This window comes from Myotis nattereri (genome assembly GCF_964212035.1).
Source record: "Myotis nattereri genome assembly, chromosome: 13".
In the NCBI taxonomy this organism is placed as follows: Eukaryota; Metazoa; Chordata; class Mammalia; order Chiroptera; family Vespertilionidae; genus Myotis; species Myotis nattereri.
The window spans coordinates 15,231,621-15,257,003 of record NC_138088.1 but is presented as its reverse complement, the minus strand read 5'-3'; the positions used below and the strand labels follow the sequence as shown (position 1 = coordinate 15,257,003).

At 44.1% G+C, this 25,383-nt stretch overlaps 1 protein-coding gene across 1 annotated transcript in view; it reads left to right on the top strand.

Moving 5' to 3' along the window:
* The window catches only part of LRMDA (leucine rich melanocyte differentiation associated), a 1,011,348-nt gene that overhangs the window by 548,607 nt on the left and 437,358 nt on the right, over positions 1–25,383 (top strand). Inside the window, exons 3-4 of the mRNA XM_081105319.1 lie at positions 9,385–9,511; positions 17,788–17,927. Of these exons, the coding sequence (XP_080961445.1) occupies positions 9,385–9,511; positions 17,788–17,927 (267 nt within the window). The remainder of the gene's footprint in view (positions 1–9,384; positions 9,512–17,787; positions 17,928–25,383) is intronic.

Below are 25,383 nucleotides of genomic sequence, written 5' to 3'. Positions count from 1 at the left end.
TTTTAGCTCCAGAGACCAGCGAAGTACTGGGCACAGTGTTGGCACTCAATACAGTTTTGTAAATGAATGAATGGATAAGAATAGAGGTACACGCCAAGGGGAACATCACTGGTAAATTTCATCTCAGCTCTACCTAATGAATAGTTAACCTCATGAAGGCCACATTACAAATAAAAACAAGACATTAGGAATGAGTTCTTCAGCGTATTGTTCTAGGAGGGTTAGAAAGTCAGTATAGATAGAAAGGCAAAATAATTGGAAGACCATCTAACTTGATCATTAAAACTGAGGACATAAGATGAATGGGTTATAAAGCTACCAGGATTTGGATAAAGGATATGACAATGGTGAATTTCCATTTCCATACCTCAACTAGAAATTATTTAGAGGTAGTTTAGCATCGTGTAGTTGAGAAAACACTGCACTATATGTCCAAATGTTTTAGATATGGTTTGGCTCTATTCATGGTTTCAGATAAGGCACTTACTTCTCTGAGCATTAGTCACCTCTGTTAAGTGGAGGATGGAGCACCCTAAAATTTCCCTAGGACTCAAAGCCTATGATTCTGTGAAGAAAACCATGATAGAGCATATTTCACACAAATAGAGCTGTGGCTTTGGCATCTAGTCTGCAGGCTATAAGAGGCCAGTGTGTTGATATGTGCCGTCTTAATTATGGGGATGTCTCCATAGTTAGGGAAGCATTAAAGTGGCCTTGCACAGTCCCAGCTAGAAAATCAGAAGAAGGTTCTGAGTTTGGTGTGATGGGGAATGGCAGAGCTAGAACTGTCCGCTGCCCTCTTTCCACCAGGTTGAGTCCTAAGGAACCCTCTGGCGGGGAACCAGCAACTCTGGCAGCCCTTGTACTAAACTATGGTTTAGAGGAAGGAGCTCCAGTCATGTAAGCACAGTATTTGGATAGAATATTAGAGGTCACTGAATCTTCTACTCTATGTAGAAATTCCCTCTACACATTCGCCATGACGCTAGTCTTTCGTCAAATATGTATAGTGTCTCATAAGACAGCTTCGTCCTTTGGCGAACAGCTCTCTATTTTTGGAAGTTTAAAAAAATTAATTTAAGACCTCTCCCTCCAACTCACATAATTTCCCCCCTATTCGTTTATCATTCTGCCATCTAGAATGCCATAGACTTAATACATTGAGACAGCTGAGCGTTCCCTGCTCCTGGTTAAATAATCTTGACTATCTCATCACAGTTTCTTACGTCCTAGACCACATAGTTGTTCTCCATGGTGTTTGTGAGTGCTGATGCCCCTCTGAGTGTGGCAAGCAGGATTGAAACAAAGCTCCAGGTAGAGTGACTCAAGGGCCAGTACAGTGGACAAGGATCAGGGTAGCTTCTGTGGTAGACAAGGATCAGGGCAGTGCCATCCTGGTGATTCACACTAAGCCCTCTTCACACCACTGGTCTTTATCCAAGGCCCATCCATCTCGTGTTTGGGGGTTTTACTTAAAAGTAATATTTACCAGAGTTTTTCCTGATTATAAAATACTTATTCATAATAGAAAATCTAGTAACTAGTGAAAACTGTAAAAGAGAAAGAAAACCCTAGAAAGCCATTACTCAGGGGTTAGAGGTATATATCTTGGATACATCTATTGATAGATAAATATGTAGATATGTATGTTTACATATACCTTAAAGGGTATTTGTGTATGTGTATACAGAATTGTCATAAAATAGCTATCGATGTGTGTTATAACAAAGACTACTTTAATGACTTTTAACCATCAACGTGTAAACTATGCTACAAATTAAAATTTACATGGAGAATGCAGGGGGATCACACAGATGCCTTTTAATTTCCATGCATGAGTATATGTGCTGTATATATTATAACTTAATCTTAGGTGCTTAGATAGCATGAGAACTTTGCTGGATCAGTAGACGTCTATCTACACTGTCATTTTTTAAAAAATATGTTTTTATTGACTTCAGAGAGAGCAAAGGAGACGGAGAGAAAGATAGAAACATCAATGAGAGAGAATCCTGGATCAGCTGCTTCCTGCACACCCCCTACTGGGGATCAAGCTCGCAACCTGGGCATGTGCCCTGAACCGGAATCAAACCTTGATCTCCTGGTTCATCGGTCAATGCTCAACCACTGAACCACACAGGTCAGGCTACACTATCATTTTTAATTGCTGCATGATATTTCATTTTACAGATATTGATCTGTATTTGATCATTCATCTATCACGTGGAATTTAGACTTGTTTATAATTTGCTATAAATAATACTGTAATGAACATACTTAAACATGCACACTTATAAAAAGTATATAAAATTTATATTACTGAATAAATTCTTAGAATTATTGTATTAAAAAGGTGATAATTTAAAGGCTTTTAATTACATTGTCATTCAAAATGGTTATAACAGTTTCACTCCCCATTAATATTGTATTAGTCTAGTATCTTCAACTTTTGACAAGACTATGTTAAGATTTATGAAAACAGTGTATTTTCTAGTTAAGTGAAAATCTCTTGTTTAATCAGAATATTTTTGACTCCCAGAGAAGCTGAAATTTTACCCACTTTTCCATTATTGACCTTATTCATCCCTTGTGTATTTTCTGTCCATCTCTTTTGATCATTTTTGTTTAGGGTTTTCCTTAATGATTTTCAAAAACTCTTTGCATATTAAGGATGTTAAATTTTAGTCTATCAGAGAGATTGCAAATGTTTTCCCTAATTTTCATTTGCCTTTTAGTTTTTTTCTTTCAATTGGTTCTTTAGGTAGTGGAACTTTAAATCTACATTTAAGTCTTTACATTAGACATAAAATATCATCTTATTTGGGCTGAAATAATGGGCCAATTCCAACAGGATCATTTTTTATCTACTGTATCCTCCTGAGCTTCTTTCCAGGGTTCTGTCCTCCATACATGTGATCAACTTGGCCTTACCAAGGTATTGGCAAAATTCAGGATCAAAGTCCCTCAGAGCAAGCTGAGCCATTCATTAATGTTCTTCATGTGTATGTTTGAACCAGTTATGACCTTACCTAACTTTATCATTTTCTAGCCCACTTTTTGCTCTCTTGTCATAAGAATATCATTAGAAGTATTTTCAAAGCCATTTTGAATTCTGGATACAATATATATCTTTATTCCTAGTCAACTGTCCGCATTAGTAGCTGGTCTCACAGGACTTGTCCTTAATGCACAGAAATTGCCTGTTTGAGAATCTGTGCTATATTCAGTTGATATCTGTATTAACTCATTCTACAAAGGATTTGCGCTAAAGCTTATCAGAATTAATAAAACAAAACCACAGATAAATGAAATATCAAGACTATAAAAATTATAAGCCTCAACAGTGAAGTTAAAAAGCAGATGTAGAGACCTTTTCACAGTTGGGTCATAGTTTGGCTCTGAGCTTACTGGAAGCAAAAGTAAAAAGGGTAACATGATCAGATGCATGATTTACATTATCTGAAGGAAAACATATACCAGTTCCCCAGAGGCATAATCCGACCACAGTTTCACATAGGCAAGTTGATAAACATATGAATCCAAAGTTTGAAGAATGTCACCTACCTTTTCAAATCACTGGAACAGCAAGTGCCCATTTCTGGGCTTCTAGCTCCTCCCTCCTTCTCCCTGGTTCCCTAGCTCCGTACTTAACAGTTTTCTTGGTATTATTGGGTGTGGTGCACAATGGCCTCAGACTTGATGCCACTTAAAGTTAAAAAATTCCTCATTTACTATCTTACATTTTTAACTGGTCTTAGATTCAGCTCTCTTATGAATTTTATTCTCTGTAGCTCGGGGATCATCCATCCTGACAAGGAAGCAATAGGGCTTTGGGGGTGACTGAAATTCCATGTGATCCACTGTCAGCATACACCATGTCGGTATACACTGTCTTAGAGCATCCAGAGCCTTTTCTGTATTCTTCTATTTTTAAAAGACACTTTCACCACTATTGATATCGTTACCATATAGACTGTTTGATTGATATTATTATTCGTACATATATCCCTGGCTATGTGACCTGAATGACAGAAAAAGATGTAGAAAATGCATAGAGCCAACTGTACCGATAGTACACTGTATGGTAACATGCTATAGTATATCACTACATTGAGTGCGTTACTGTGTGTGTATGTGTGTGCATATGTGTATATGCATTGAAATATGCTATAGAAAGAGTTTGGTGATGGAGGAAAGAGTAGCTCTCATGGTGTTGATGACTGGCTTTTCTAAAGACACCTGTGCGCCTCTGGCCCTTGTCTGGAACATGAGCAGCTGCATCACAGCTCTGCTCTTTGCTCCCCTCTGCATCCCACATGTATGGTTCTGTGTGGCCTGTCTTGTCCTGTAGCCGTGGTCATGGCCTCTCATAGAAGTCAGTTGGGGAACATTTCCCCAGGACCTGCTGTATGCCAGGCACAGTACTTGGCGTGTTGGAGGGAGTAGGAGGGGTGCAAGTTGCTATTTTTTTCTCTCAAGGGCGATGTTTAAATTATTTAACCATTGCACTAATCAGTTTGAAAGATCCTGGCTAGAGCAGGCTCCTGGAGCCCCATAATGTGAGGGCGACATTAACCACTTAGTTGCTGAATGGTGAGAAGGTCTGGGGGCTCTAGGCAGTGGCCAGGTTAACAGAGAGGGCCGCTCTGGGTACTCAGAGCTGCAATTCTTTACCAACTGGTCAGCAGGTATATTTAACCAGTTTAATAGCCAGTACTGGTGTGCGGGTGCAGGCTCACTGAATGTCCCCCCACCTGTTCTCAAACACTTGGCCCCAGGGTACAGGAAGGGAGGCCTCTGAAATAATGTGAATTTAAAGATTGCCCTGGCCGCCCCTGGCCAGTCACCCGAGGCCTGTGCTGTGTCCTGCCCTGGGGATTCCATTGGCAGCTTTGCTCTCAGCAACTGACAGGCTTGTGGCCGAGGAGTAGTCGTTGGCAGAGGTACTGAGCCCTCACTGTGCGTTTGAAGACTTTCTGGGTCTCATGGAGGTTACATTGAGACCCCTTTTTCTTGGGAGCTGGGCAGACAGAAATCACCCAGAAAGCCCGTGGTGAGGCTGAGGACTAGGCATCAGACAGGGGTTAGTTCCTCCACCATTTCCATGGCCTCCCCATTTCCTCCGTTAAAAACACATCTATGGATGCTCAGGTGGATGCAGTGGAGGAAGCAGATAAAGATCTTAATGGAGATGTTATTTTCTTAGCTGGTTTGAGAGTGTCCTAACCCTTGGTTCTGGATGTGAGGCCAGCTATGCGGACACTTGTCTATCTTAGGGTCTGGTTAACTGTCTCCTTTTCCCTGCCCAGCTCATGCCAGGAAGAAGTGTCATTCCTGGTCCAGGCTGGGAGCTAAGGACAGACGGGCCTAATTCTTACCACAGTCTGTACCCCAGGATAAGGTTGGCAGATCTTGAGCCAGGGGTTCTGGAGGTGCCCTCTGGGGATTTTCCTGGCTGGGTTTTTGCCAGGTAAGGGGCAGGAAGGGCTAATAGCTCCATATCAGCAGCTCCCCTGCCCCAAATTGACCAGCCCTGCTCTGCTGGCTCTCCCTCCCCCTTCTGACCTGTGACTAACTTTTGGGAAAAGGATGAGGGCTGCTGAGTGTGTGCCCACACAGGAGCAGAAGGGATTGCAGTTCAAGGGGTGGCCCTTCTGTGGGACCTGCTGCCCCGCCCAAGGCCCCTCACAGCCACTGGCCTCCCTGGGAAAGGGTGGCAGCGGCCTGTTTAGTGCCACTGTTTTCATAAGCTAATGAGGGCAGAGTGTGAGCCACAGGCAATGATGCTGGATATTAACTGTGACAGGAAGCTTGATCATAATTATCTTAACGAGGATAGGGTTAATTACAGTGGAAACTTAAAAGTTCTCTCTGTTTGAATCTGCTGGAGCTGAATGCGTTGTGATGTTTTGTCATCTCGATATGACTTTGGAAGAGGCTCTGGGACCCTCCGGCAGCCGCGGCGGCTCCTGGGGGAGCCCAGCCAGGGCCCTGCACATGGGTCGCTGAGGTGGCACCTGTGGGTGAGACAATGGGCAGCTTTCCTGCTGGGGGAGCGGGAGGCGCACAGCCTGCAAGGCGCTTCTGGGCATCTGATTAGATTTCTCGAGCAAACCACCTGCCACCCAAACCAGACCGCACACTCCCTATGCCCTCAGCGTCTCCTGACTGGGCTGGGAAGCTCTCTCTCGAGCTGGCTGTGCCCAGGTAGCAGCTAAAGCCTTGCCCTCCCCCTCCTGCCCCTTGCTAGGGCAGGCAGATCTGCCTCTCCTTCCCAGCTCCCCGCCTCCCCCCCCCCCAGACATCAGCAGCCACTGCCAACTAAGCTGGTGAGTAACCCTGGAGTGACAGCCACCCCTTCCACCAGGGTCTGGGGTACACTTTGCTGTCCACGCAGAGGGTTAGAGCAGAGAAATTACAGTGCCGCCATCTATTCCTTGTAGCTACTGTCACTGTCCCATGAAGCAGCATAGATCTGTGGCTCCTTGAAGCCCTGTAGCCTTGCCGTTTGACGGAAGGGCACATATCTGTTTGCAGGCGTCTTGTGTACAGGGGTATCAGCTCAATAATGGATGCAAATAATGTCTCCTTTCTGGAAAACAACAACAAAAGTAAAATTTTCAAAATGTAAAACATGAAACCATCTTCCAAGTGTTGGTTTAGTGGCCTCCACAGGCTAGCTGAACCCCGGAAGCCTGTCCCCTTCAGGGTTACCCTTCACCACGCTCTCTGCCTCCTGTCCCCAATCCCTCAGCTCCGAATTCAGCTGATTAAATCACAACACACAATGGCAGGAAGACCTGGGTTTATTAATCTGCATCATGGTTCCCTTTAACTGAGCGGCTAATAACATTAAGTGGCAAAGGGAATCTCAAAACCAGACAGGTGATGGGGGACTTGAGCCCGAGCCTCCAAACTCCTCACTGAAGCCTCACTCCGAAGCTGGTCTTGAGCTCTGCCCCGAGCCACCCGGAGAGAAGGCGGTCTCTGTGGGCACTCCCTCTAGTGTTCCCGGCTTTGTCCCTTGTCATGCGATGTCATTTTGTTTTATGCCTCCCCTGAAGGGAGGTTTTGGAAGGGAGCTTTCTTCTGCTTGCCAGTTGCCAACTGTTTGTGGATTCTCATGATATGAGCATTATATTTGCATAACATAACTGGGGAACAATGTGTATTTGGATGCTGCCTCTGACCAGAGCCCAACCGATGTTGCGCACAAAGGACTTATTAGCCCTCCATAAGGCGCCCCCACAGGAGGGAGGGAGGCGGCCTCAGCTTCCCTCCTGGTAAACAGCCTCGCTCTGAAAAGCGCTTGGGGATCATCACTCATTAACCCCACGGAGCAAGGGACTTCGGGAAGCGTGGCGTGCCCCTGCAGAGGCAGGACCTACTGCACGCCTTTGTGCATTGGTTGGTCTGCCCACCATCTGCATCCTCAACCGCCTCCCGCCACAAGTCAGGGCTTCCAGAAAAACCAGTGAATGAAAGGAGGAAGAGAAAAAGAAAGAAACGTAACTTGTTAATCTTCTTTCACTTACTGTCCATGAGATGCTATGAGCTGGAATCAACATAGAGCAAGGCGTTCAGGTGGGCTATTGACGTGCCCAGGCCCACACTGCGAGGAAATAGGGAGTTGGCGTACCATTCCAGCCCGTCCTGACTGCAGGCGTGCGAGTCGGGTTTTCTCCCTGAAACGTGAGGTCCATGAGAAAGGAGGAGGAAGAAATGAGGCAGGATGACCCCACTGACCCTTGACCCAAAATGTGTTTGGTCTTGCCCTCCCTCCTGCTTGGAGCAGGTAGTGTTTGGCTGCAGGAGGACACGTGGTCTGGGTGCTGGGTCCTGGGTGGGACCGCCCAGAGGGTCAGGCAGAGATGGGATCTGCTGGTGGAGCTCTGGGCCCAGTGAATTCTGGGGATTTAATTACCTCTTTGCAATGCATGTTACACCTCCCAAGCACTGGCTGTTTTGGAGTCCTCAGGGCGGGAGTCCTTAGGGCGGAAATCCGCGGGGAGATGTGGATGGCTGGAGATGGCCCTTGAGCTGAAGTTCGCACCTGCGCCAGAGGTACAGGCATTGCTCACACCAGCAGGCGGGTCTGTAATGTGCGTGCCACCAGGAGATGAATAAACAGTGCAGACAGCATCCCCCTGATTCGTCACGTTTTACAGAATCACCAGGAGATCCCATGTGCGTCCTCCCTCCGGTTGACGTTGCAGCTCAGCTGTCAGCCATGCAAGCTCAGCTCGGCTCTCGGGTCTGGCGGGTGACCCAGCTGGGAGCATGTGTGTCTGTGTAAGTCCCTCACCTGCCCGGTGGCTTCTTTAATTAACGCCTGTGAGCGCCAGGGCTCGCACAGGCGGGCAACAACCCCTCACCACCGCCGCCCCCAACACTCTGGAACCCACCTCCAGAGAACCTTTCAGCTAAGTGTAAAACAAGGCTGTTTTTCCTTTTCTGATGCCCCCCCCCCCCCCCCCCGCCCCGAGCCAGGTACTTAATTCTTTTAGATGCCTGTTTATGTACTGCCTCGATATCTACCTTGCTGGGCTCGACACTTCTTTCAGAAATAAAGTAAGAAATCCACTTTCCATACATTAAAATGGTAACTTCAAGCCAGGAGCACTGAAACAGAAATCCTCCCAACCCCTTCCCTACTCCTGCCCCCCAAACAAAAAGAAAGAGGAAAAGAAATCAAAGAAAGAAGCAGAAGCAGCCCCTCTCACTGGAGGGATTATTGCTCCTTCGGTGCCCTGCCCCTGGGACAGCCACAGGGACACTGGGCAGAAGCAAATTAAGTGATTAGTGAAGGAAAAAAGCAGAGGAGGAAAAAGTCACAGGCGGTGAGCGGAGAGAAAGGATGGCTTCCTCGCTGTTTCCTACCACTGTGCCGAGGAGAACCGCTAAGAAATGATACTTGAAGTTATATTTATTATTGTAAGCGGGTCTGATATTTCTGGGCAGGAATGATGGATGACAACTTAAATTTGTGTCCAGGGAATGAAGGTGAACTGTGACAGAGTTATTTATCTTGGGAATGGAGGTTAGGGTCAGCCTAGGCTGGGTGCCTGCAGGCACAAGACATTGACAAATTTATCCTGCAGGCCGCGTCTGAAGCCCTTTGTTTTGGATCCTGGCTACTCACTAAGTGACCCTCATCCTTCATGTTGGCAACGCGTGAAGGATGCGGTGAGTGCCAGCGGCCCCTTCTCCCCCGCCGCCCCCGCCCGGCTCCCGCTACTAATTCTTGTCATTCACTTTGCTGACAGGCACCAAGCCCAAACTATTCCCAGTCCTGAAAGGGAAGGTTAAAATATTTATTTCGGCTCATAATGGCCTCCCTGATTTAGTGCAGGATCATTTTTCCTGTTGCCTTTGTCATTGCAGGTCACTGGAAGGACTGAGCGCCTTCGGGAGCCTGGAGGAGCTCGTCTTGGACAACAATCTGCTGGGGAACGACCTCGTGTTGCCAGGGTTACCCAGGCTCCATACCTTAACCCTCAACAAGAACCAGATATCCTTGGCTCTGCCCGCTGCCCCCGCTCCCTGCCCTGCCCCGCAGTGGTCCCCTCCGGCTCGCCAGCTCTCCTCCCCGGCCCCACACAAATACCTGCAAAATGTCAAATGAGTTTTATGTGTCAGCTAAATTAAAGCATGTGAAATACAGTCCATGGGCAGACAAAGCGTTCTGTCTCCTGGCACTCGGGACACTTCAGAGTAATTTATTATAGGTCATTCATAAATGAAATGCACCATTATATCTTCCTGTTGCTCCATTTTAGTGCAGAGATCTAAGTTATGGCTGTGAAGAAATCTTTTTAATAGATAAAAATAGAGAAAGAAAATAATGTCACTGCTGCCAAGAAGGCGAATCCCGGTTCTGTTTGCTTGGGCTTGTGTGGGAGGGCGACCTCTGGTGGGAAGTCGGGGGTAATGCTGCTGAGCAAACTTGGCCTTCGCAGTGGATGCCGGAAGGCTCTCTTGGGCAACAGTTGTGGTGAAGGCGACAGGGGGAGGGGCCAAGGTGCAGGATAAGTGTGAAGCCCAGGCCTATCCTGTCTTTTATGGTGTTCATCACAGCAGGGTGATGAGAAAGGCCTGGGAGAGCCCGGCTGGTATATGGCCTCTTCTTAAGACTGCGAGGACCTAGCCAGCCTCAGAGGAGACTCAGGGACTGAGGGCTCTGGAGTCCACCGTGAGCTGAGAATGGAGTCAGGACCTTTCTGCAGCGGAAGGCACATGGCTCCAATGTTAGACTGTGGGTCTGTGCCATCATGATGCCAGCCCAACGAGGCAGAGTGTGGTGTCAGTGTTGTTAACTCCTGGATGCGCATCTATTGTAACTCCTGGCACAGAGTTGAGGGTCAGTAACTGTTGGTTAGATAAGTGAATGAATCATCATCATCAGCTGTTCTTTAGGGGGCATTCCTGTGGATCAGGCAGCTCTGTGCCGAGTAGCTTTAGATATATTACAGGGTGGGACAAACGTAGATTTATAGTTGTGAGTATGTGAAACACAGTTTATTCTATTATTTTCCATTCAAACAGCTGTACACCTACTTTTGCCTCACACTGTGTTTTTCATTCTTATCCAACCTTGTAAGTAGGGTATAGTTACTCCTTTGTCCAGATGGGGAAAGAGGCAAAGTATAGACCCACAGCCAGACATTTAATAAGATGCTAGGTCCCAAATTCAATCTCAACTGTGGCTATATCCAGACTTCTTTCCATTCTAGTGTATTGCTTCAGACTTGAAGTCCAATCATCTTGTTTCATTGATGGCACATTCAAGACCTGGAGTGGTTTAATCACTAGTTCACGATCACAGGTGAAAAGCAAGTTAGAAATAGAAAAGGAATCAGGGCATTTTCCCTAGAGTATGATATAAAACCAGATATGCATGTGAAGTTTAATCTATATGCATATGTCAACATTTATTACCCACTGTTTATACTTCAAGTCATAAGTTTATATTTTCCTTATTCTGTAAAATATACTACTTCTGGTCATTATTAATTAGCACTTTAATAGAAGGAGAATGAGACTGCCTATAGGTAAATATCAGTCTTCATCATATGAAATGTTGATGGATTTTTCCATTTCCCATCCTCCAGTCAACAAAGTTTCCTAGTCACTGTTTGAAAAAGTGTTATAGTCAGTGTATCTTAAGGCTTCCTTGGCTGTGTAAGGTGATCAGTGGGACAATATTCTCAAATTGATCAAGAACGGAAGGAATATTAGACTAGATTGGATGATACGATTCCTTTCTTGAGCCATAGTGCTCGTATCCTGTGTCCCGCATCACTGTTGAGTGTTAGAGTTCATGAACGTGTGTTCGTGAGTCAGCTTGATCATGCTTAGCTATGTGGCCTTGGACAAGTCATCCTCCAAGAGCCTCTGCTAATCATTTTTATAGGAATAAGTTGAATTGGATCATGGTTTTATTCTCAGATCTGCAGTTACCAGAGACTAGCGGGCCTCTTGGCTCTATAATTCAGATTTTCTTTGTCTCTGGTTGAGTTCTTTCTCTGCCCCATGCCTCATCTTCTCCAATCTATAGCAATAATGCCCAGGAAGTAATGGTATGGCCTGGGAGGGACCGAGGCAGAAGGCAAGGTGTAGGTGCCAAGCTGATCACTCCTGTCGCTGTGTTGTTGTATGTGCTTTGTAATCAGTAGATACAGGAGATTATGGTTGGCCCTCTCAGGATGCAACATGGCTCTTCTTTCTCCTCCAGGCTGTCAGTATGATCATGAGAATTGGCTTACTTTCCCTTTATACTTGACCCAAAATTCATAGAATGAAAAGCAGGTAAAAGCACCAGTAATGATATATGTCATCCTCTTAACCTAACAATTTTGACTCTACCTTTTTGGCTGTCTGACTTTCGTACCTACTTGTAACAGTACCTCAGGCTCTCCAACCATTACACAATTCCATATTGCTATTCCTACTCTGTGAAATGTCTTAGACTTGGGCTCTATCACTTAGCTTTGCTGCATAATAATCCCCAGCAGTGAGTCGCTTTAAAAACCAAACATTTCATTGGTTTACAAGACTATGGGGTCAGCTACTTGGGCACGGCTTGGATGAGAGTTCTGCTAGTCTTGCTTTGGGCCACCCAGGCAGCCAGCCACAGTTATCTGGAAACTCAGCAGGGGCTGGATGGTCTGAGATGGCCTTGTTCAAAGGCCTGGAACTGGAACTGGTGCTGGCAATGGGCTGAACTACATGTCACCCACAAACTAGCATGGGCCTCTCCACATCAGATGGGTGTTCCAAGAGCAAAGTTCCAATGTACAAACACTTTTAAATCCCAGCTCGTATCATGGGTGTTGCTGTCCTATGGCCAAAGCAAGTCACATACCAAATGTAGAACCACTGTGAGAGGGGACTATGCCAGGTGTGAATACACAGAGGCATAGCTCACTTCATTAATCTAACACACAGACCTTGATATCCTGTCTCCTTACGTTTTTACTTCATATTTCCAATAGAGACCTAGAATCAAGGAACTCAAGGAACTATTGACCTTCTGAATATTCACTCTTTCTTATAAATTGAATCTTATTTTAAACATATTAGGAAGCTTACTGTCAAATGGGGTTCTACCTCAAGTTTTTCTGTGCTGTTGGTTTTATTTTTAATTTTCTGCTTTTTGGCATATATAGAATGGTTATGGATCCCCACCACAGCTCATTTTATCTGCTTTGTAAGTCTAGAGTTTTCCATTTGGGTTTTACTCACAATTAAATCTGTTTATACAATGAGTGTGTTACTGGACCCTGGGAACTTGGGTTATGGTTTTTTTTAATCTTTTACCAAGTGGCACTGCCAAATAGTACTTAAGAACAACAGGCTCTGAAGCCAGACTTCCTGGGCTTGTACCCAGGTCTACCACTTACTGCATGACTTGGACAAGTTACTTAACATCTCTATGCTTTGGCTTAAGATGGGGACAATAATAGTGCCCTCCCCATAGGTTGTTGTAATGGCTATGGAAGAATCTCACAAATACCAACTTACAGTAACACTGAATTCTATGTAAGGGTTAGTATTACAACTTTTATTATGATCCTAGAGAATTATGTGAACTTATCTAAAGTCTTTTGGGTCACAGTGTAACCAACATCAGAGTATAGATTTAGAGTGCTTCTTTGACTTCTATACTATAATTTAATATTGCCCTTACATCATTCTGTGAGTCGGGTACCACTAGGGATAATTCTCATTTTTATGAAAAAACTGGGAGAGTATGACCTTTTTGAAATCACATAGATTGTCTGTGGTGGGGCTCAGTCTAGAACACAGGTGTGTTAATTCTCAGCCCAGACTCTGAGACCCAAGGTGAGGGGCAGTCACTGCGCAAGAAGAGGAACTAAGGTGCCGGAAGAGTCAGCTGCCTGTGCCTGGCTCTACAAGGCCCTGCTCCCAGCTGCAGTGGGAGCTTATAAAAGGAATTCCCGACCCCAGACCCAGCATCTGGCAGATTTCTTCCCAGTTCACCACTGCTCCACTTCGTGGCTGCGTACCTCCTGCTCAACCTCACATGTTTGTTCTCCTAGTCCTTGTCCCTGAGGGTTCCATTCAGCCATCAGCTTTGGAGCCCTGTCCTGGCATCCCTAAAGCCTGGTCTTCCCAGGTTACCGCTTCATATCTCTCTCTCTCTCTCTCTCTCTCTCTCTCTCTCTCTCTCTCTTTCTCTCTCGAGCATGTACACACTGTCCCTGGCTGTTCCCCTGTAGGGATGGGCAGTTGGCCATATCATGTCTGAATACTCAGCCCCAAATAAGAGAACTACTGAGATGCAGAAAAATATGAATATTTAACCTTTCACCCACTTTTTCTTTATGGGTGATAAGTGACTTCATTTTAAATCACAGTTCATTTCTTCATTTTCTGTCTCCCTGTGTGCTTCAGCACATGTATGTAGAGACAGCATGAACTATAACGCCAAGGAAGATGCGTAATACAACTAGGATGTGCTGAATTAGAAAGCAGGACTAAGAATTTTCATTTTTCAGTATTTAAAATTTCCCTTTTGTGTTAGAAAATGACAAGTCATTGTCTAGGGACAATGACGTGTCCCTAGAAATGCCATTTCTTCAGTTCTAGGTTTAACTATAAACTGTGCCATTTACTGACAGTGTGACCTTTGACCCCAGTTTCCTTCATTGTTATGTGAATGTGGTAATATTTCTGATGTATGTGCAAATCAAAATGAGGTACTATGCCATATACACTGTTTAGTTAGCACTCAAAAATCCTGTACTCGGATGAGCTCTGGTTGAAATCCTCCCAGTGGTTATGGATGCTGCCCTTTGCAGCCAAGCACAGAGGGAAGGTATGTCCCCATTCTCTCACCTGGGAAACAGCTTCAGACCTGTGCAACTGGCCCTGACCCCGGAGGCACCCCTCCTCCCTCATGCTCCAAACTTTCCAGGCAAGATGTTGCTTTGATCTTGGGCCCCAGCAGAAAATCTCCCTTGGCAAGCCCGGCCACGACAGCTGGGCTCTGCAGTGGCAACTTTCTGTAGACAACATTGAAAAAAATCGAAGCAGCAAGTACTCTAGAGAAGGCTCGATGAGGGGAACCAGGTGTGTGCTAAGAATCCAGCTGGAGAGAAATGAAACTGTGCCAGATAGTGTCACATTTTTAAAAATGGGGAAAAAAAAAACCAAACAAAAAAAAACCCACCCAAAAAAACCCAAAGCCTTAGGAGAATTGCTGAGAGTCCCCACTGTGGTGGTCTTGATTAGCCCCAGACCCCAGTTCCCTCCTCTCATTGACTCTGGTTAATTTTCTATGCAATTTTACAAACAGGAATGTGACACATTCTCTCTCAGAGCCTGCAATCAGGCAAGTCAAGGCTGTGCTCGTCCTTGCTGGCCCAGGAGACCGAGGAACCCATTAAATCTCCTCCTCCTGTCTCCCCCTCCAGTGGTGATCGCAATGTAATGATGAAGTTCTGGTCCACAGAGTCCTGAAGTAGGTGCTGGAGATTCCTGCCTGGTGTGGATTTGGGGGAGACCACCTGGCTAACCCCAACTGATCAGTTAGTGGGTAATTGAAAGGCTTAGTAAGATGTAGCAGCTTCTGCCACACACAGTATCCTAAATGGAGCAGGCTCAAAGGCTTAGGAAATCCATAATTCCTTAGATTTGTGGGCACAAGATGGCTAAAACTTCTTGAAGCCTCTAGATCAGCTGTGGGTCGAGACCCCTTTGGCGGTCGAATGACCCTTTCACAGGAGTCGCCTAAGACCATCCTGCATATCCGATATTTACATTACGATTCATAACAGTAGCAACATTACAGTTATGAAGTAGCAACGAAAATAATTTTATGGTTGGGTCACAACATGAGGAACTGTATTTAAAGGGCCAGAAGGCTGAGAACCACTGCTCTAGGTGCTTTGCCCAACAAATGATCCAGATTCGAATGAATCAACTTCTCCACGGCCACCTGTTCATTGGCTGACCCAGATTTTGTGGAGAGTAAAACTTACAGAATTTGAGGAAGCCCTCTTAAAGGAAAAAACTACATAAGTGTGAATGCAAAATTAGGTATAAAGATGAGTGTTACTTAGAATAGGAAATATATCAAAAGAAAATAAAATTTAAGTTGAAAAATACCACACACTAAAATATTTAGAAAAGTGAATCTTTTTGTACTACACATGTCTGTATAAAAACTTTGTTCCTGCAAATTCCCTTATAACTTTGTTATATAATTTTCTAATATTTTATAGAGAGAAAATAGAAAGATAATTCCATCTAATTGAAAATTAAGTTGTATTTTTAATAATTTAGGGAGGTTTCTTTCAGATTCATCCCTCCTTATTGGTAATTTCACCACTAAATTATTGGCAAAATATTTAGAATTTTTAAATATTGAAAAAACTCTCATACATGTTCTTCATATATGAGCTGTTATATTTTAGGACATTTCAAGTTATTTGTGTATGTGTATACACTCAATAACTTAATCTTAAATGTTCTTTGACCTGATAAATTCATTAATCATTGTATCATCAGTTTTATGTTGGTCCCTATATGTTGTGTCAGCATGAATATTACTGCAAGCTGTTCCTACTGATACTGTTGTAATAACCAGACACAGACATGATGCAAACCACACAAATATATCTCACTGAATCCTAATTAAATGCCACTTCTTCCCAAGTTCCTCTCAGCCAGGTTCCCAGAATTTCCACAGGCACTCCAATGTCACCCAACTCGAAGTGACATGTAGTGGATGACATCCTAGTGAAGAAAAGCAGTGATCTTAACCAATCGCGAATTTCACAAAATACGTGACCATGCGGCACTATTACTAGGGCTTGTTTCAGAGCCCTGTGCAAGCAAAGAGCCCTCCCATACAAGCTTTATTAGTTCTGTGGGAAATGTATTTGTGAAGATTTACTCAGATTAAACTGGGCCTCCCTGGATGGTGGCCTGCTAGGGTTCCCATCCGTAGTCACTAAATGTTGAGAAATGACTGGGATCTCAATCCAACTTAGTTGCCCAGTGTTTTCTCAACTTGAAAATCTTGCCAGTTTTGAGTTCTATTCCTTCACATTACCACCTTCATACAGTAGATAAAAAAATAGATGAAGATTTAATGTTCTCCTTTTCCCCAAATACCGTGATTTTTTTTCTCCACCAGTGACGCCACTGAGCAATGCTCGGCTCCACCACAGACTATCAGTTTGCCCCTAAGAGGGAACTAGGTTTTGGTTAGACTTTTCTGTCCATAGTAGTAAAGGCTTCCCCTAGTTTATCTCCTGATATTGGATAATTCCTCTTGTCCATGGGCTCTTGGTATTCATGGCTTCTATCCTGGCCTGTCAAATCACCATCTTGCTTAGGGCCCAGCTCATCAGCTCAATTGATGAGTTGATATGTGTGTGAACTAGCCCTTCCCAATCCATGTGATATCCTGCATCTGTGATTCTTTTCTTATATGGTTTGTGGTGTCCTCAGAGTTTGATGTGACTGGACAGTGGAGCCCACTGAGGGGATGGATCATGGAATAATTTTACCACCATGTCCCTCCTTGGTCTTTTTTATTTTTTCCCCCTTCATAGAACAGTAGATTCACAAAGGGTCTCAGGAAATGGATTCTGACCTGCCTGGCTTGACTAAAGTTGTTCTACTTTTCTCAGCTTATCTTCTCCTCCTAGCTTTGTTCTCCTTTCCCCCAAATACTATGATTTTTCCCCCCACCAATGAGGCCACCGAGCAATGATTGGCTCTGCCACAAACTCTCAGATCATAATAGGATGGCCAATCCCTGTTTGTGTTTATGTCATTCCTGTATGTTTTATTGATACATTACCCATTATAGGAGAATTAATATTTTTTAATGAGGTCTTTGAAAATAATGCCTTGCTTTCACTACTAGAAAAAAATTAAGTTTTATGGATTTGCATATTGTAAAATATTTTACTACATGGAGTATACCCTTCATCATTTCAACTTAAAAACAAAACAAAACACAGAACTATAGAGTAAAGTGTGGTAAAACAATTAAGTGCATTAATTTTCTCTCAAGTGATCTGAACTCAGCCTTACCTGTCCAGAGAAAAGCTGGTTCATGTATCCAACAGTAGGAGTGAAATGCTAACTGTTCCAGAAACCCACAGCTAAGCTGATTTCAACCCTCACGCATGCCATATCCTGGGAGCAGTCTGGACTCACAGTGGCCAGTCTTTCCCTGTAAGCCATGGTCTAGTCTCCTGGTTAAACCTTTTGTCTTCCTGGACCAAGATCCTTAACGTTTGTCACATCACTGACTTGGAGCATCTGCTTGATCACCTGGCAGAAGTGACACCAGCTCTGGAATACCTCAGCCTGCTGGGTAATGTGGCGTGTCCCAACGAACTGGTCAGCCTGGAAAAGGACGAAGAAGACTATAAGAGATACAGGTGAGCACCTAGGGGTTTGAGCATGGTGAAAGAAGGAACAAGCATCTTTTGGGGGGATAATGTACTATTGTGTGCGTAGCAGATGTTTGGTAAATATCAGTGGATTCCACATGATAATATTAAACTTTTACCTTTGCGTAACCTATAGCCATTGTCTCCTTTTGTTGAAGTCAGAGGAGCCAAGAAGCATGGAATGCTGTTGAGTGGTCTAGGTCAGGGGTTGGCAAACGTTTTTATAACGGGATAAAGGTCATATGGTATCTGTTGCAACTATTCAACTTGGCTGTTATCGTGCAAAGTAGACATTTGTAAATGAGCGGGCATGGCTATGTTCTAACAAAATTCCATTAAAAAAAACACACAACAGACAGCAGGCCAGATTTGCCTCTATTTTGCTGACCTATGCTCTGTCTTGTCAGGTCTTCCCGAGGTCTGCTTTAGAGTCGCTTTTTGGAGAAAAAGCACTTCCCACTGAAGTTTAGGGAGCTTATATAAAATCCCAAGAGGACGTCCCACAAGGCCCATAACTTTGTTCCTTAGAACTATGCCCAAGTGCCCACTGACCATGTGCTTTGATGGGTTCCAAGTAGAAATGCTTTTCTTTATTGTTTCTGCTTCTAAACCATCTGCTTTGAAACACCAATCCAAACTCATCTCTGTTAGGGAGCCTTCTCCATCGTACTGATTTCATAAACTCGTTTTGTTTTCCTTCTTCATTTTGAATTCTGTATGCTCTCATTCTTGACTATTGTTTGGTAAATACTTTTAGTGATCATCTCTGATGTGTTGCAGGTCTCTCCATTATGATATATGCTCTCATTAAAACCCCACTCGAATCAATGTGGGAAGGAAAGAGGGAGGAAGGATGGAAATATAAAACCTATAAGGCTACTGGAAAATAAATGTGGAAAAATTGAGGAAAGAGGATAATAATCTAAGAGAAATTTGTTCTATTAAGACTCATATAAAAATCAGTGGTGACCCATGAAGGAACATAGCTGGGGGCATTCATTTGTATAAGCAAAACTGTAAGAAATACTGAAGGCTGTTGAATGTAATATGTTTAAAACACACACACACACACGCACACACACACACACAGTAAAGCTACAGTAGGATTATAGTTACATTTCTTCATTGGCAAGAATTTTATACCTTTTACTTCATTTTCTAGCTTACTTGATTAATTTTGTAGCAGTCTTAGCTGCTCGCTTTTAAACTATCTTAGAATAAAGCTACTTTTAAAAAATGTACTAAATCTTTCTCCATCATGAAGATTTTCATTTGAGATATGATACTGTCAATTCGAATGTGAGTTCTGCTAGGAGAAATATGTTTAATGTCCAGCAGGTGAATAGTTACACATTTCTAAATCAACCCTTGAAGTTGCATAGTCACTTAGAACTTAATTTGCTTCTTTGACACTCTTATCAACTCTGAAGCATTTAACAGCCGGATTTCAAGCATGAAGGGGTGGCTCAAAACATATTTTATCTTCTTGTGGCAACTTATTTACTAGTATATGTCTTAGAAAGGTTGAGCAAGTTCAAGAAAGTTCTGTCAATCAACATTTTTAGTAAACCAAGCCTTATTTGGGAAATTCTCAGTCGTTTTTCTGTTTCTTTCTTTCTGTGTTTAATTTTTTAAAAATAGCCAAATAAACTTTATATATGTGTATGTACACATGTGTGTATGTGCACACACATTCACACACACATGTTCATTCATTTATTAGTGTTCATTCATATTCAGGTGCTTCAAACTAGGCAATTTTTCTTTTCTAGAATGAGAAAAGTAGAGTGAGAACAGTTTCTAATCCCACCTTATTTTATTCAGTCTCAAATGGAAAGAGGGTTTTATGAGGTTATAAAAGAACAAGAAAAGCTAATACTATTTTTTTTTTGCCATTGTGACTGGTCACATTGGCAAAAATACTAAGACCCAAGGTGTAAGGGGTCAAATAAGATGATCTGATATGGAGTCCAGTTTGCCAGTGGGACTTTTAAAATGGAGAGGCCAGTCTAGATCAGGATCCCTTAACCAAGGTGATTCTTCTGAATCGTCCAAGGCATTTTGATTAATTTAGTGGCAAAAGCAACAAAATAGTCACTAGGTGATCCTGATGCTCCGTGAAGAACTGTTGAACTGAGTGGTATTTAAAATTCCTGTGGGCTATAGCATTCTGAGATACTCTGCTCCCAAGCAGGTACAGCTCTTCCTTTCCTAGCTCATGTTTCATTCTGCATTTTATCTTCTGTATTTCTCTCACTACCTCATATATTTCACCATTCAGAGAATGGATTCCAGTAGGTAAAGACTGCATCTTCTTGACCCTTGAAGCCTCAGTAATACCTAAAGTAGACATTAATACCTAAAGCAGACCATGGAATAGGGGCTTGGTAATTTTTCTGGAGCTAGATTGAAATTACTCTTCCTCTCATAAGCTGAGCATCAATCAACAGATGCAGGGCCCTTTGGCTCCTCAGATGGCCCGCTGCATATTTGGAAAAAGTTCCATTTGGATCTCAACAAGTGCAGTTAATAAGCAAGAGATTATCCTTCAGACTCAATCCAAGTGGTGGTTGTCGGGGCCTGATTCCTTAGGGTGGGCTTGATTCTAGAGGCGTGATCCATGTCATGGCTAGGATGAGCACCCTCCAAGCCTGTCCTCCCCACTCCATGTCTGGTCCCTAGAGGGTGTGGAAGGGTGGGGCTGGGAAAGCTGTTTGTTAGTTGCACACATGGCAAAGTTGCCAAGGGGAGCGGAGTTTTAGAGGCCGCACACAGTGGAAATCACATCCAGTCAAATTTATCTGAGAAAATTCAGAAGTCACCTACAAGGATGGCAAGGTGCTCATACTCTGAGAGAAACAGAAACCAGGAGCAGTGGTGGGAACACGTGTGCCCGTCCAGGCCCACATTAACTGCATGGCCTCTGACTGTTGCATGGAAGAGTAGGCCCACGCTGCAGTAATTCTAAATTTGTCATTCCTCTGTTTTTGTTTGTTTGTTTGTTTGTTTTAGCTCTCATTTGACAAGCATTCTCACACTTGCATTTGGATGAGATGAATGTGTATATGACCCAGTTCTGCTCTGTGGTCCATAACAGCCCCGCTTTGTTCACCCTGGAATCTGTGCTTTAGTTAACCCTGAGAAGTTTTAGGGCTTCACAATAAGTCTTTTGAACCCAGAGTTCCTGTGGCGTTTGGGTTTCTACCAAGCAATGTAGCCACCTTTTTTATATTCTCTTGGTAAACTATCTTCCTGGCCTTTCATTCACAAAGCATGATGTCTGCCTGCCTTCTAGCACTTACTGGAGCCTAATCCTAAGGCCTCTATGTAAATTTATGTGACATTTTCACTAGAAAATTGCTTAAAAATGAATGATATTTCTACGGTTTACTGTTTTTCACTTTAAGTACGTTTTCTGACAATATGTCTTCTATTAATCATTTAAGCAATAGTAGGAGCCTTAAAGGAGTGTATTCAGAAGCAAGAACCCATGGCTCATTTAGTGCTGTCTAAAAGAATGTCTTATTGATTGGCATCCTCTGTGGGTATGTGATGTAATATTTATAATATGTCACCCCGCCATACATCAAAACAGGTATGTCCGTTGTTTCATTTCCATGGGAGACGCTGATTTCTGAGAGGTCTGCTAGGTTTTAGGTCACGTTGTGGCCAACCACTGGACCAGAAATGGGAAGTGACTAGAGTCACAGAGCTGTTGGAAATGGCTTCATAGATGCTTTGGTGTCTGCAGATTCTTTTCTCCCCTGTCCCTCACCACCCCCTTTCCTTCCTCATTTACGCCCTGTGCACCAGGTTAGATTTTCTTGGCACACATCCCCACAGTAAAATGGGCTCATTAAATCTGAATGGGAGCATGAACATATTACCAAGTTGTTGATCAGTGCCCTGGTCCTGCTGGGGCAGGAGCAAAACCATGCCTGGAGTTTCTCTTTGCCATTCATCATAGATCATGGCTGAGAACTGTCCATGGCCATGTTATTACAGGAGCCTAAACCTGCCCATGCTTTGCTGTGTACACACTGTGCTATTTTGGGATGAATGTTGAATGGAGGTGAATGTGATAACCAGCAGCCTTCGGGGTTTGAGCAGGAAGAGGGTGGGTGAGGCAGAGCTTGGCTTGGGAGACCACCATCATACTAAGAAACCACTTAGGGCCTCCTGTGGACTTCAACACTGGTCAAAAAGTGGATCCAGGATGGAAACCTGGGTGCCCAGCATGTTCTACGTCTTGTCTTCCTTTATAATTCCTTTCTTTCTTCTTACTGCAGGAAAGAAAGTAGCCTGGAATTCAACAGTACACAAGCGCTAACTTCAGATGTCAAATAAGGGAGGTGGGCTCATGGTCTCAGCTCTACTTCTGTCATTTAAAGCCTTTGTCATTCATTCTCTTCTGTCACTGCAGTCTGGTCAGCCTCTCCTGCCTTGTTCCTCCCCAGTAGGTCCCCCTGTGTTCCTTACAACATTAAATTATTTTAAACGTGACACCCTCTCTTTGTTCTCTCCAAGGGAGCAGCCCAGGGGCCTGCCCAGTGTCTTCAGCACTCCGCCAAAGGGCAGGAGGGAGGGACCCTTTGCAGTCTGTGGGCCGTCCTGGGCTACCACCATTTCCCCGCTGAGTAGGAGCTGTAAAACTTGTGGCTTACATAGCCCAGCTAGCATGCTCCAGCTAATCTACAGTCTGGGCTTTGAAGATCACAAGAAAGCAGAGGTCACGACCCAGAGATCAAAGTGACAGAAGCCCACAGAATAATTGCTGGTTACCCTCTGTAGAGGGCCGTGGTGTGTCCTGTGGGTGTATTGTTTGCCCGGCGACTTCAAACATACTGCCCGAATCAGCTGGCCTTTGCCAGTTGTCAGGCATTCATTAATGCTGTAGGTGAGCTCACCTCGGCTCATTAGAGTGAGATCATTGTCATCTCTCTGAGCATCTAGAATTATTCCACATAGTGTTTGTTCATTACATTTGGTTCTTTATTGACTTTTTCTAACCGTCCTCTTTTACCTGGAGGTGTGAGGAGGCAGTTATATAAGGAAATTGAAGTAATAAGAATGGAGAATATGGATGTATTTATTGTAAATTAACTTTGAGACTCATAGAAGTCAAGCAAAATAAAGGTTAAAAGAGGCTTAGGCATCATTTAGCCTATTCCCTTCATTGCTCAGATGGGGAAACTGAGGCTCAAGAAGGTGGTAGAGACTGAACCAAGATTGCACAGCAAGATAATCCCAGAGTCTGGCCTTTTCCTTTGGCCTGTTAGTCCCCAAGCTTTTTGTTACGAAGATCTCCCCTCTTTTTTAAAATTTTCTTTCCTGTACTTTAAAGCTTTGCCTCCTAAAAAAAAAATAATAAAAAGCTTGGCTCTTAAATAAACTGCAATTAAGCCATCACTAACATTTAAAAATTAGTCAGACACATGTAGCAGTTGATCCGTGTTTTGAATCAGCATCAGGTAACCAGGATTACCAAACAGGGTTGGTGCAATCCAGTCAAGAGCAAAGACGCTTAATATTTTGTTGGCATGTTCACTCTATTCTTTTAAGCCTGTGGAAGGTTGAAAACAGTACATGGGTCACCCATTACTGTCTTCAGGGGCCCCAGGAGGGCAGCAGAAGGTTGCACCATCTCTCCGCCACCTATACACGGGAGCAAGTAGGCAGCAAGAACTAGTGGGAAGAAGCATAGAATGCCATAAATGGAAGGAAGTAGGAAAAAACTCCAGTGATTCCCCCACCCAGGTCCCTCAGAATCTAGAAACTTGGTGTGTCTTGAGTAGAGACTCCTCAGAGAAAGGAACACACAGCCAGCCCAGGAGCAGGCCGTGCAGATCTGTGGTTGCGTGGTGTTGTGGGTAGCAGTTCTGAGCAGGAGGGAAGAGCATCCTCCTCTTGCTTTGAAGTCTGTATGGAAAGCACCAAAACTTTGGCATTTGGACAGAGAAAAACAAGCAAAGAAGCCTTTCTGCTGTTCCTTTTGTCCCCCTCCCAGTTTGGGGAGTCTCCTTAGAGGAGTCCTTTAAGAAAATGGGGCATTCTGTATGGAAAGAGAGAGAACCTGAGAACTCTGGGTGGGTCTCACATTTAGACAATCTGTCTGCAGACAGAAACACATGGGTCTTTAAACACCATCCTTTCCAAGATCCCTGATCTGCTCGCCGTGACCTCACCTTCCATGTCATAGCCAAGTGTGCCTGACTCCCTTCCCCCGGCCCTGGGATGTCGCCCAGTCACCTTGGAAAGGTCAGGGAAATTGGAGTTGCCCTCTGGAGCTTGGGATGGGAGACTCAGAATTTAGATGGATCTCTTTTCATTAAGCAGTGTCCTGGCTTAACAAGCAGTTTTATAAATCTGGAGCTGTCTCCGGGTGTCGCGGGATTTATAGATGGGGGTTTCTGCCATAAAGTGGTTTATGATGGCTGCCTTCTGTGTTATTAGTAGCTGTCTCTTCCTTCAAGCATTGCTGTTTGATAATAGCCTTAAAACACCCAGAATTACTTACCTGCAAGCCCCGTTCCCAATAGCCCCTGTTGACAGTCCGAATAAGTTTACTGCCCTTTTGTTGTACTTTACCTTCAAAACAAACTGATTGAAGCATCAATAGCTCGCGGAAGCTGACAGAGCCACGTCATGTGGACTGGCCCTTGTGATTGCAGGTTATCGGGGAGTTAACCTTCCCGCGTTGTTAACTGAAATGTTTTATGTACTATGCAACTTTAGGATACGGCTGTGATAACCTCAGTAACTAAGTCATACATCACGATAAAGAGATTTTGGTGCAACAAATAACCCAGGATTAAATTTACAAGGGTGGAATTGATATTGTAAAAGCCTTCATTCCGTGGCTTCGGGAGGCCTCTCTTGTATTTTTATGGCAAGCTTGTATAATACTCAGGATTGAAGCTGCAGCTTTTGACATCCTGACATGACCTAGAACAAAGGGAAATAGATCTCCCGAGACTGGGATGGGACAGGCAGGCAGAAAGCCCACTGACTTATCACTTGGCAGTAATGTTTGGAACCTGGGCCAAACCACCAACGGGCAGGAATTTCTGGTGGATGTGGCCACTGTCCGCGTTCTGTCTGCCGCAGGTACGGGGCAGGGCAGACCCCTCACAGAATTGGGAAGGAGACTCTCCGCTCCCTTACCAACCTCATCATCCCAGAACTGTTATTTTTCATGCTGTGATTTGTCACTTGGACGGTGGTTCTCAGCAGGACAGCAGCCTCAGCCTCACCTGGGAATTTATGAGAAATGTAAATTCCAGGCCCCTCTCCAGACGTAGTGAATCAGAAACTCTAGGGGTGGGGCTCCGTCTATCTTTCAACAAGCTTGTGAATCGCTATATTAGGATAGAAGCCCCTTGAGAGCAGGGACCTTGTCTCATTTGTGCATCACCTAGGCTCAGCACCTAGTACAGGTGGTAGC